The sequence below is a fragment of the Cibotium barometz genome, chromosome 12 (assembly GCF_041138505.1).
Source record: "Cibotium barometz isolate CiBa-2024 chromosome 12, ASM4113850v1, whole genome shotgun sequence".
In the NCBI taxonomy this organism is placed as follows: domain Eukaryota; kingdom Viridiplantae; phylum Streptophyta; class Polypodiopsida; order Cyatheales; family Cibotiaceae; genus Cibotium; species Cibotium barometz.
Genome location: NC_141057.1, coordinates 52,194,043 through 52,207,776, shown reverse-complemented (window position 1 = coordinate 52,207,776; position 13,734 = coordinate 52,194,043). Strand labels below are relative to the sequence as shown.

Here is a 13,734-nt window from a genome sequence, read left to right as displayed (position 1 = left end):
GAGTTATGGCATAGTTATAGCGTCAACTCATATAGTCGGATTCACACTATGGACCAACCATTGTGTGTTATTGTTTACTTTCCCTTTATGTATGTACTCTTATCTTTTAGTTATATGGTTATAGAGAAGAGAAGTGCGAGTGACTCGATATAAGGGTTGCACGTGTGCACATTTTTTGTCGACATTATATTTTTGTAGCAAATTTATAGCCAAATGACGGCCAAGCACATTTGTTCATATGGTTTATTCACCCTTAGTAGGTTCATAGACCAATTTATTTAAAGTTATAGCAATGTTCATGCATAAAAGCTTAGACCTTTCTATTTTTACGCACAAGGCTTAATTAAAGTGGAGTGTAAAAACTATTTTTGTCTCACAAGTAATGCAAAAAGATATCTAAATACACTTGCTTGAAAGTGTGAGCTATCAAGCAAGTGGCAGACCAACAGCCCAAGGCAGAACCGCCGGCCAACTTCCAGAGCAGAGCGGCGCCGATAGTCGTGCCAGGCTGGTTTTGAAGAGGCAATGAGAGAGAGAGAGAGAGAGAGAGAGAGAGAGAGGGGGGAGGGGGGTATTTTAATTATCTTTGCGTAAGAGGACTATCTCCCTCCTACAAACAACTTTCTTGATGTTACTACTCATATTCTTTCTAATTTTTCTAATCTACTTCTCAAAGCTTCCATTCTCTAAGCTAGTCCCTAAAGTCCTTAAATATTTCTTACAAACTATCTTAACTCATAGATTACAAAGTGTTCTTTCCATTGATGATATGAAAGAGGAATGCATCCCATAGCTAGCCAAAGATTTAGAGTCTAAACTCATTACAAGCCTTATATACTTCCACTAGAAACCATCCCATGGCTCCAAATTCTAAGAATGTCCTTATAATGGTTTTTTTCTCTTTAATTTTTTCACAATAGTAGAAGCTTTATACAAATCCACAATACGGATCCATAGTGAAGAAGGAATCTTAATTTGAATCTTTATTTAATAGTGACATGATAAGGAGAAGACAGTAGACTTCATAGTGTAAGGTGCAAAATCAAGGCATCTAAAAAATTCCATAGGAATCCACAAAGAAGAATGAATTCTGATTCAACAAGCATCCAGAGTAGGGAAGAAACCTTGATTCAAGAAGAAAAAATTTAAAGTTCATAACATATGGTGCAAAATCATGTAAATTTTCTCATAATGTAAAGAAAACAACACATATACAAAGTGAGTAGATAACTTAAAGAGTAGCTTTACATATAGCCCATAGCCATTGGAGGGTTGCTTTGAATTAAGTTGGGTTCTCTTTAAGCAAGCTACTTTGCTACAATTACTTTTTCTGTTTAATACATAACGCGGTTAATTATGATTGGCCTTCTTTTTAGTAGTTGATGTTTTAGACCATTGGAGTGGGCTTAAATATTTGTTTGGTGTTTTAATTACTTTACTGAAATTAAAAGATGAGTAGATTAATTGAGAATACTTTCTTGTATTCTTGCCATTGAGTAACTCACATAGTAACCCAATGTATTTACAACTGGTAAATATTGTGTTCATCTTAATTCTTGTGCTGGTTTGGAGAACACCCTTATATATATATATATATATATATATATATATATATATATATAATTACTTTGAAGTAATTACTTTATTCTGCTATAATTTAAATTTCTTCTATAATTTGAGTGAAATTTGAAGAAATTATTTTATTCTACTATTCACAAATTGGTTTCTCCCCCGCCACCCCTCCTCCAAAACAAAGAAGAGGTTAGGGAACACTCAAACATGGGTTAACAATGGTGATATCTTTGGCTACATGGAGAGCAATGGCTAAAGTTGCAACCTTTGCAAGTGTAAGGAGATACCAAATTGAGGTGACAATGTGATTCTGGACTGGGGGGCATGCTTGTAGTTTGGAGACAAAGCAAATCGGAAGCGTTGGAGGATAACGGCCAAGATCAACTTGGCCTCCATCATGGCGAAGGTCTGGCCAATGCAGGAATGGGGGCCAAGGCCAAAGGGGACAAAGCCATTGGGATGTTTGCAAGCTTTGCTTGCTCCATCAGCAAACCGTTCGGGCTTGAAGAGGTCAGCGTCCTCTCCCCACAGCAACGGGTCCCTATGAAGGACCGCTGGCACTGCAGCAAAACGAAGAAGACCCTTGGGGAGCAAGAGCTTCCCCAACCTGATGCTTCCTCCTTTTGATGCAGAGGACTTTGCATGATGGGTGCGCGCCAGGAACTGGGGGACCGGCGGGTACAATCTGAGTGATTCATTCAAAATCAAGCCCACCTGTATGTGCATAACAACAAGCGCAATTTTAAAAATGTAGAAGTGAATGACTTGAGATTCAAAAAATGATTTGTATTCAGAACTACTATAATAGGGATCAGAGTTATGCGGGTATGTTATATACAAGTAAACGATTTGAGATAGAAAAACATTAAATAAATTTATGTACTATAGGGTTGTAATTGTTCAACATGGAGGTACATAATTCAACATTGATTTCAAGATGCATGGAAGGGTTGTTCAAGATGACAAGTGAATAGTCCACGAGTGGTGTAGCTTGCTGGTGAAGGGTTTTGCCTCATAAGGAAGAACCTCTAGCCTACACCCTTGGATTTAATGTAACTACATAATCATACATATATTCCCACCCCCAGACCATCCCCCAAACAAACACACACACACACACATATTCCCACCCCCCACACACACAAATCCACCAAAAAGTAAGATTAATTTTCACAACATTGAAAGATGAGCAGAGATGACCTACATACGTTGAAAGCAAGTTATCAGTAGCTAATAACATATATCCCACATTTTCAAGAAAAGAAGGATAGTGCAAATGAAGGGTCCTTACAACTTTGAGCTTGCTAAGGTGATCTGCTCTTACAACCTCCAAGTGATTTCCACAAACTTCCAGCACCTCAGAGCGTGCTCTCTCTTGCCAATCTGAGTGGTGGGCTAGGAGCATCATCGTCCAAGCAAGGAGGTTCGCAGTGGTCTCATGACCGGCAAAGAAGAAGGCTTTGCATTGGTCTATAATTTGGGATGTGGACAGACGCACAAGCGGCTTCACACCTTCTTGAGTCACATCTTCTTGAGTAGTTGCATTGTTGGCTGTAAGAATTAGTCCAAGGAGATCCTGTCCATATGTCTTAAATCGACCTTCTTTCACACAACGGATGCGTGACTCAACTACCTCCCTTAAGCTCTTCACCATGCTCTTTTGCAATTTCCAGCTTTGAATATTTGTTGGTGTGGGAATATACCTATCATGATAAACTCAATTCAATTTTATTTTTTCTATAGATATATACTATCACCTACACATACATTATTATGTATTCAGTTATATAAGTGTTGTGACTCTTTGAATTATTAGTTATAATTTGAGATTCAAAACGGTATGTTTAATAGGTGAATTTGTATTATGTAATGCTCAAGATCTGTTCACGTTTATAATTATTACTAGGATTCTTTCAAGAGTAATATAAGCACATTTGCTCTTTTTCCCTTTCCTTCCTAAAAAGGAAAAACAAAGCAAAAACAAAAAAATAGAAAGATTAAACCTGTAGCCAGGAATCAACAAGTGCCACACAGTGTCCTTCCATGTGAGCTTCAACAATGAGGTCTGATCTTCAAATGCTGCCTTCCCTTGCTGGTAGGAAGAGCCAAAGCAAGTGCGCGCTAGTATGTCTGCTGTAAGAGCCTTCAGAGCTTCTCCCACTTCCACCTCAAGAGTTTGAGTACCTCCATGGCTTGAAGCTTTCTCCAACATACTTTCCCACCCGTTTGTCATCTCCACTGCACTAGCAAACATATCACTCACCATACCCTGAGATAAATAAGAACATGATACATGAATTAGAAATCACAACAATCAGCTAATGCAAGCCTCATAGAACTTAGCAATTGCATATGATTAGATTACAAAAAAGATATTTGTTATGCTCAATCATAGTGCAGAATCGCATCTAAAGTGCCAACTTAATATGCTCAGTTATATCAACTACTTGTTTGTTGACGACCTTGATCTTGTCTACAAAGAATGCCGGCTGGATAATGCGTCTCTGGTTCTCCCATTCCTCCCCTTCCACTGAGAGAATGCCATGGCCAAACAGTCTATGCACAAGCACGGGCATCATGGAGGACTTGTGGTATTGCTTGAAGTGTGTGGACAATATATCTTTGAAGTCGTCTGCATTGGTCACGAGCAACGTGGGTTGTCTCCCCCACCAATACACAAAAGATTTTCCTGGTTTGATCAATGGGCACAACTTGAGGAGCCAATCATAGCACACATTATATTGGAGTCTTGCAACTATTACATCCACCGTTTAAAAAAGCTACAATAATGTGGATTGGAAAACTTGAAAAGCTAAGAAGACCTGTAGCACAAGTATACATGGATGAAATATAAAATGTGGCATAGAGAATGTTATCCATGTATGTACAAAATCATCATAGATGCATCATACAAGAATTCTCTCTCTCTCTCTCTCTCTCTCTCTCTCTCTCTCTCTCTCTCTCTCTCTCTCTCTACACACACACACACACACAGAGTCATACATGGATCAAATTTAAAAATGTTATATAGTGTACGTTCTCCATGTATGTATAACAATGCATGCATCATGCACGGATTCTCTCTCTCTCTCTCTCTCTTTCTCTCTCTCTCTCTCTCTCTCTCAAATTTGAAGGAAATGACAGCATACCGTAGGATGCAGAATATTTGGCGTAAAGGGGAAAGATACGGTGCAAGAAGGAGTGCTGGAGAGGGAGGCATGAGGACTCGGCGGACTTCTGTAGGCGGGCCATCTCGAGGGCGTTTCCCACCAGGGGCACCCTGTAAGGGAGGACGGACACCCCTTGCTCCTGCAGAAGGTTCGCCACGGAGGTGGGCGTCCGCCATGCCAGCTTGTGAATAACTGCAGCCACAAGCACAGTCGCCGCTACTAAAGCAACCGTGGGATTGATGGTATACCAGAAGCTCAGCAGCAGCTCCATCCTCCTTCAACCAAAAAATATGATGGCTGCTGCTGCAGTCTCCCGTTTCATATATAGGACAAGAGTTCCTTGTAAGGTCGCAATAGAGACAAAACTAGGTATCTTAGTTGCCCAACGCCACCTTTGTTCCGTTCACACTCAAAACGTCTAAGCAAGATTAGAGTTGCATAGTGTGGAAACACTAACCTTGCAAAACGAATGCATGTACAAAGTACTTATGCCCGGTGTGAAAAAGATCAATTACGAGATTAGTTACGGAAAGAAGATGTGAATGCGTAGGCTTGAACCCACAACCTCCCATTGAGAGGTCCAGGCGGCTACATGGGCAGCGGAGATCTACACCTTGCAAGTGAGCACGATCCAACGTGGCACGCTTCGTGATGCTGGCAAAGGAGCCCATAATCCCTCGAACACCGACAAGCCTTTCAAAAAGAGTATCGTGATTGCGAACGAGGAGGCAACAAGGGCTCTCTATCGGAGTTCGCCTTCCGAAAGATCAACTTGACCAAGATCACGAACCGGCCACAGTGCAAACAACCCATGCACGTGGTGGACAACACCAACCGCGGCACCATAATCTTTTCTCTTTTTTTGGGGACCAATAGATATATATATTTATTACCAAAAAGCAAATTTTACATCATTGTATTCAAGCCCTGTTCAGCAAATCACAAACCAAAAACCATCTGTCATCTTCTAATGCAAAAGAAGACTCTCCCCCGAGATTTGATAACCTAGCTGAATGCAAGCTTCAATCATGGCTTCAGCAGTGCAACCTATAGGAGACTGTTTCTCCAAAACTTCACCCTTCTTAGTCCAGATTTTAACTACTTGTCTCGTTCCAATCGAGTTCTCTATAAAGGCCACATAAGTGTAGTCAATATGTTTCACTTTGCAGTACCACCTTCTGGTCTTTGGTCCAAACTTCACTGGATTTGACTTCAAGTTTAACCCTGTAATTTCATGAAAACATAGACAGAGACCTGCTAGACTCAGCCCAGTATGTATGAAAGTCTCCCTAGAGGGAATAGGAATTAAATGATGGATGTTTGCAGAGCTAGAATCATCTGCATCATCTCTTCCTTATTATTAGCTTATTCACATAATAAATAGACCAGCACATGTATATACATTTATGCATCAACTCTGTCACATCTATCCTTGTATCAATTACTTTTTGAAAAACTATACAGTTCCTGATATTCCATGTCTCCCAAAAACAGCAGAACTTGATTATATTGAAGATTAAGTCAGCATGTCCATCATTAGTTGATCATCTCCCTAAAATCTCATCCCCCCATTGGCTTTGTATACCTATATTACAGCAGACCCATTTCCCAATTCTGGTCTAAGTACCTTTGATAGCAGGGCAATCCTAAAAGGCATGTTTCTCATCCTCAAGAGCAACCTTGCACTTGGGATAGCAACCACTGGTGAAGTTTCTCTAAGGCAGCCTAACCCCAATGGGTAAAGCCTGGATGCATACTCTCCAAAGAAATACTTAGGATTTGTGGGGATATCAATCTCCCATATTGCTTTCCATCTCTTTCTCCAACTTTTGGAGCTCTAGCTTACCCTCCAGATTTTATTGGAGTAATTTACATTTTTATCACTTTTTCTTAATTCCTTATATAAGTCCTTTGTTGCCTCTCTGTCCAGTTTTACACCATTGAACCAAACCCAATCCTTTATCCAACAGGATTCATCAAAAGCTATAAATGTCCAACCCTTCTATACCTCCTCCATCACCTGTCTAAGTCACGGCACCAGTATCTCATAGGGTTACCATGTATTACACTAATAGGCCATGCAACAACTAATCATGCTTAGTTTGCCTTCTCCTTGTAATGTTAGACCTTCGCATAATAATATCACACATCACTACCAGAAGAGACAAAACTAGGCATCTTGGTTGTAGCCACAACATCAGAGTGCCCAACGACACCTTTGTTCCATTCACACTCAAAACATATTTATGTGTGTAAGAAAGATTAGAGTTGTGTAGCTGGCATAGTGTGGAAACACCAAGTGTGCATATACACAGTACGTATGCCCGGTGTGAAAAAGTATCAAATTCCGTCCGTTGATTAGCCACCCGCCCAATGCAAGCAAACCATGGTGAAGGCGCTCTTCAAGGTGCTATCAGTGTTCAGAACATCAACTTGACCAAGATCAAGAATCGGCCGCAGTGCAAACGACCGATGCAACACCAACCGCGGCACCATCACCCTGTATTAATTATCTCATCCGGTTACAATGTATTACATCATTATTAATAGCCATGCAACAACAAATCATGCTTAAGTTACCTCCCAGCAAACATTATTGCATCCAATGGCATGGGTACCATCGAGATCGACATGAAGTCCTCCTTGGTGACTCTCAGCCTACTCTCCTTATGTCATGTGCACACATGGACATGGCTTATCTCTCCTGGCTAATCCCTGGTGAAGACCAACCATGGTCTCTAGGGATAAGCTTGGAGAGACCAGGCTAATCCGTAGCAAATAAACAATAGGTTTAAAGCACTTAGGGTAGCCTTGTGACAAGCCCAAGACCCTGTCGTCGTCAAGGGCAGCCAGCATAGGTAACAATCAGCCAGTAACAGCAGAAGCTCACATGTGTGAAGGTGCTTCATTAGATGCAGATCGTGAGCAGGCTAATAGCTGTAAGGGTAGACTAACTAGCATGTTTGGGGCCTGTAAAAAGGCTAGGCCAGAAATCAGTATATTCATCTGACTCCCTTTTAGGGCAGGTCAAGAGTCAGGGCTCTTAATCTTAGAGAAGCCACTAAATTACCTTAAAGTGTTGTCACCACTCTACGAGAAATTGCTAAGTTACTAAACCTTCCTTTGTTAATACTTCTCTCCAACTCTTCTACTACTAGTAATCAACTCCTAAATTATTCTCTAATTGCTAATCCTACCTCTTCTTTAACATCTTCTTCTCTTTTTTATATTCTACATAGTACACAGAGTCAATGGGCATTCTAGCTAAATGATAAATTGACATTCTTGATCTAACTTTTCCACATATAAAGTTAATACATTTTCCCCCTTCCCCCACCCTTGGGGGTTGGCCCCTAGCCCTGCCCCTAGCCTTTTAAAATTTATTTTTTTTTTTAAAGCTATGGATCCTATCTATTGAAAACTCACTAGATTAGAATGAACAAATGTGTGCCAGATACAAAAGATAAGTACACACCCCAAAATGAGTAGATAAGAGAGTGTACAACGCACGGGGAAAAAACTTCCTAGTGAGGGAAAAAGTACCCCGATGGTCCTAAGTGTGTTCACACACATCACTACCATATAATGCTACAAATCCCCCCTGGAATGATGATGTGAATATGTACAGGGTATGGCCGATCAATCCTGAAAAGACAGTACGTCCAAAGCTTTATGAAAAGCTTCAAAATTTTCACGAGGAAGAGCCTTCGTGAACAAATCTGCCATGTTGTCATGTGTAGGCACATATACCAAGCTGATCTTTGCTGCTCTGCGAATCCCATTTTGGATTAACAAACATGATCCTCAATTGAAGACATTAATAAGTGTCATGAAATAGCACTATAAAAGTTGTACATTATGAGATATTGGCCACCCAAGGCCTAGTAAGTAAGTTTTGGGCACCCAAGTGTGAATAAGGACCAAATGTATATAAGGCATTTTCTCATAATGAAAAGACACAATCCCCTTTGTGCTATAGTGAGCTCTCTCTTGTGTCTTGAGAGAGATTGAAGGAGTGGGAGCATTCTAGCATTGTGCCTCTTTCATACTTGTGGAAAATGAATGGATAAGATATGTGTGGTAGGAAGAAATTGTGAAAAATTGGTTGTGATGTTGTGTATGTTTGTGGTGGAGTGGTTTTAGGATAAAGCTTCGCTGTTTGTTCTTGTTAATTTTGATATTTGCATCATTGAAAACACCAACATGAATGAGCAGGTTGGTGTTTGGTTTTCTTTCTTTTTCAAAAATTCATAAAAATAAAAAACATAAGGGACCATTGATTGTGCCAAGAACTTGCATTTCATTCCTTATGAGTGGCACAATCGATTTGGTATCAAGTGGATAAGTATTACGCACCCAAAATCATAAACTTTCGACGAGGGAAGTTCCATGTGAAATTACAGAAAAATCGTTCACACCGTGAACCATTTCCTGCAATTTCACGCGGTGAATCGCTCACGAAATGAGTGCCTCAATTAATGCCGAAAATCACGGGATTGCCTTGCCAAAAATAGAAAACCTTATCTTGACACCTCTGACACCACGAAGTTTGCCGAAATTTTTGGACATGCCAATCCCAATTCCGGAAGGAATAGAAGAGGAGTCCCAAGCAAACACACTGTCCAGAATGTTTGAGGAAAATGGGTTGGGGGAGTCCATCCATTCCTTCCCTACCCCTACATGGGAAGAACCCTCTATCTCTAAAGAACCTAGAGACATAGGAAGTCTCGCGGGCTGTGCTATCCATGCCTATCCAAACGCCATTAGGGTAACTGTTACGCAATTCACCAACCCTATGTACAGATGTAAAGGAATGGGTAGAGGGTGATTAAAGCCAGCCAAGGCACTGGCTATCTTGGATGGTGGGGCGGGGGTTAGCATCATTACAAAACGTTGCTCTGGGAAAACTGGGAGAAACCCAATCTAAAAAAAGCAGATATGATCATTGAAATGGTTGATGGAACATCTTCGAGGCCCATTGGGCTTTTGGAGAATGTTAAATTCAGACTTTTTACATTTCGCTATCATCATACATTCGTGGTCATGGACTTCCTATGCTAACCTGATACATATGACATAATATTGGGGAGACCCTTCATGAGGGAATCCAAATTGGTGCATTATTGGGCCTTGGATCATGTGTATGTACGTAGGGATTCAAAAATCTTAAAGATTGACTGAGAACACGGAAAGCATACCCCATGGAGGGGCAATTGTTTGGTAACGATTCGATCACAACAGAATGAACCACTTCTATATAGATATGCCAACCCTTGGAGGGAGATCCCACGGATGAAGAGGAAATGAAAATGTATGTGTCACTCCCTCCTTCGGACTTCTGTGAAAACTGGATGCATGTGTTGGCCACCATTGATGCGATGCAGCCCAGGGGAACCCAGTATTTGGAATCTGGAACCGTCCCCTATGACCTCTATCTACATGGTTAATTAGCAGATCATTGAGGAGGAATCAGGAGGGGAGACATCAAGTACAGAAGGTACTATAACACGAAGCTATACCAGTGCTCAGAGCTCAGACGATGGCGAAAACAGAAATGGTATATAGCCTGACGAAATGCCCTATTGCGAAGAAAACCCACGGATGCCCAGTGGGCTGAGGTACCTTGAGGCCACTAAGGTACACGATGAGTTCTCAAAGGATTGGGGCGAGGAGTTGAGTAAGATATCGTTGGAAGGAAGGAACAAAGAGAAAATCGTCCTTCAAGAGCCAGACACACCCAAGCTTACAAAAGTTGGGCGCCGAAAATGCAATAAAGCCCTAGCAGAGGCAGAACGTGAGGCTAAAAAGATCATGGCTAAAGCCAAAAGTGACAATGAGGACAAACTAGACTTGCTTTCAGTACCCGACCACTTCAAAACCTCTGACAGCTACAAGGGTGAAACAGGATGGACTATCCACATCGTACGATACAAGGAAGTGGATATTACGGGACCAAGGGAAGAAGCTCGGCTCGTATACATTGCTAAAGATTTGACTTCGGTTGAAGAAGATGAGCTCATTGCTCTCCTCAAGGAATTTAAGGATTGTTTCGCCTAGAATTACGAGATGAAGGGGTACCGCCCTGAGGTGGTACAACATACGATTCCAATCATGGAAGGTTCGAGACCAACCAGGCAGAAATCATACTAGATGAATCCTAAGTATGCGAAAATTGTAAAGGAGGAAATTGACAAGCTCATTGCTGTGGATTTTATCTATGAAATCAAACATACGAATTGGTTGTCACCAATTGTAATAGTGCCAAAAAAGAATGGAAAGCTTAGGGTATGTGTTGATCTTAAAAAGGTTAATGCAGCCACTAGGAAAGACCATTATCCATTGCCTTATACAAAACATGTTTTAGAAAGAGTGGCTGGGAGAGAAGCTTACAGCTTCTTGGATGGATTCTCCGGCTACAATCAGGTGTCCATAGCACCAAAGGACCAGCACAAGACAGCTTTCAACACATTGTGGTTCGGCCTCACAAACGCCCAAACATTATTTAAACGGTTGATATGCACAGTCTTACAAAAGTGATTGATATGCACAGTCTTACAAAAGTGGTTGGAGATATTCATTGACGATCTATGTGCACACTCTCAATGGGTAGACCATCTGGCCTGCTTAAGGAAAGTGTTTGAGCGGTGTCGATTATATCCTATATCACTGAACCCCTTGAAGTGTCAGTTTTGGGTCAAGCATGGTGTGATATTATTTCTTCAGTACGAAGAAGGGATAACTGTCTGATTTAGAGAATTTCACCTAAGACCCGAAATCGTCTAGAAAATAACTTAGAAATTTGTTTGTAATTGATGGATGGATCATCGAGATATGAGATTCATGATTTTCATTAAGGAAGTCAGGGTTTTGAAAAAAGGGTCTTGTGAAACCAACACTAGAGATGTTACATCTCGTATGACTACCATTAGGTGTCTCATTGCTTTGGCACACATCATGGGTGGAATGTACATCAGTTGGACATTAAGACTGCATTCTTGAATCACTGGTGATTTACACGAGGAGGTGTAAATCACCAGTTGCTTTGGCACACATCATGGGTGGAATGTACATCAGTTGGACATTAAGACTGCATTCTTGAATCACTGGTGATTTACACGTGTATGTATCGCAACCTCCTAGTTTTGTTGTGAAAGGAGAAGAGTCTAAAGTATGTAGGTTGAAAAAGGCTCTTTATGGCCTTAAGCAGGCTCATAGAGCATGGTATGAGAAGATTCATACATACGTGGTTGCAAATGAGTTTTGCAACAGTCCAACAGAGAGTACCCTCTATGTGAAGGAGTAAGGACACATTTTTGGCCATCGTTCTATACGTTGATGACATGCTACTCACAGGACTCGATATAGATTAGATTTTAGCCTTTAAGACTGGTTTGCAGTCATCGTGCAGCGTAATGATGGCATTGTTATGCTGTAGTCTAAATATATACAGAAGCTATTGAAGAGGTTTAATCTTGAAGACTATAAACCTGTGGCTACACAAGGTAAGAAGCATTGGGAGGCTGTTAAGCACGTTTTTCGCTATTTATAGGCACTCAGTATTTTGGATTATTTTATCCAAAAGGGGGTGAGTCACAGCTACATGCTTTTAGTGATTCAGATTGGGCTAGATATTATGACACACGAGTATCCACTAGTGGGTTTTGCTTTCGCCTTGGTGATTCATGTATATCATGGCTTAGCAAGAAGTAGCCTATAGTGGCCACTTCCAGCTGTGAAGCTGAGTACAGGAGGGCAGCTTTTACAGCTACAGTTGAGTGTGTGTGGCTCAAACATCTTATGGTTGATTTGGGTGTTGGACAGTCGTCTAGCACTATGATTTTCACTGACAGCCAGAGCACATTAGCAGTTGTGAGGAACCCAGTGTTCCATGCTCACACTAAGCACATTGAGATGCATTATCACTATGTTAGGGAAAGACTCTCTGCAGCTATTATGGGCTACCACACCTCCAAGAGGGAACTCTACACATTCACTTAGAGGATGAGCAATAGATCACAACTATAATAGGGTACTTACCAATGCTTTAAACTTGAGTCCCTTGAGGCCTTCAAGAACACTTGTTAAGCTCCACCTCCACCCTGTCACCGTAGAGTCGCTCACACTGTCGCATAAGGCTCTCACTCTCTCTCTCACTTTCTCACACAAGCATGAATCACACAAGCATGAAAGAGGCACAATGCTAGAATTCTCTCACTCCTTCAATCTCTCTCAAGAAACAAGGGATATCTCTCTATAGCATAAAGGGGATTATGTCTTTTCATTATGAGAAAATGCCTTTTATATATTTGGTCCTTATTCACACTTGGGCGCCCAAAACTTACTTATTCACACTTGGACGCCCAAAACTTACTTACTAGGCCTTGGGTGGCCAATACCTCATAATGTATAACTTTTATAGTGCCATTTCATGACACTTATTAATGTCCTCAATTGAGTATCATGTTTGTTAATCCAAAATGGGATTAACATCCCCCCTTCCTGATATAGGTTATGTCCGCAGAACCTGTTACCGAGGTCTTAAGACCTGGTCAGTGAACTCATGTCAGTAGAAGTTTCTCCTAGATTGCAGCTTCTTGAGTGTACGTCGGAAAGCCGAATGTGATCTCCAGAATCCAGCCACCATGTCTTCGAAAGTGATGTGCATGTATCCTGGAAGACATCGAAGCCGGTGGTAATAAAGCATTATTCCTCTATCTGTTGGCCCTTGGTTCATGTTTAGAAAACTCTTTTTAATTTTCTATTTCAGGGGAATTCATTTTAAATTTAAGGGATAACTTTATATCCAAAAATATATCAAAGATGTATTATCTCTCTCTAGAATATTTTCTCTCTCTAGGCCAAAAACAAAGGAAAACAATGTTTTCTTGCATTCTGAAATAGGGGATGATTACGGGGGATTGAGAGGAGAACTTATACATCTTTAGGGGCTGAGCAGGAACCTTACATCCTCTCCCACTTGAAAAAATACAAG

At 40.9% G+C, this 13,734-nt stretch overlaps 1 protein-coding gene across 1 annotated transcript; it reads right to left on the bottom strand.

The window, feature by feature from the left end:
- Positions 1–1,685: 1,685 nt before the first annotated feature.
- On the bottom strand, positions 1,686–5,067 carry LOC147633565 (cytochrome P450 709B1-like). The gene is made up of 5 exons (XM_086806673.1): positions 4,722–5,067; positions 4,035–4,261; positions 3,576–3,841; positions 2,864–3,275; positions 1,686–2,286 (listed from the first exon to the last, which is right to left on the bottom strand). The coding sequence occupies exons 1-5, from the start codon at positions 5,011–5,013 to the stop codon at positions 1,825–1,827; spliced, it is 1,659 nt and encodes a 552-aa protein (XP_086662799.1). The 5' UTR covers positions 5,014–5,067; the 3' UTR covers positions 1,686–1,824.
- Between the last annotated feature and the right edge of the window lie 8,667 nt (positions 5,068–13,734).

Coding starts and splice junctions, on each gene's coding strand:
- LOC147633565 (XM_086806673.1), bottom strand. CDS start 5,013: ATGGAGCTGCTGCTGAGCTTCTGGTATACCATCAATCCCACGGTTGCT. Junction 3,276..3,575: donor TTGTTGATTCCTGGCTACAG/GTTTAATCTTTC, acceptor TTATCATGATAG/GTATATTCCCACACCAACAA. Junction 2,287..2,863: donor ACCTTAGCAAGCTCAAAGTT/GTAAGGACCCTT, acceptor ATGCACATACAG/GTGGGCTTGATTTTGAATGA.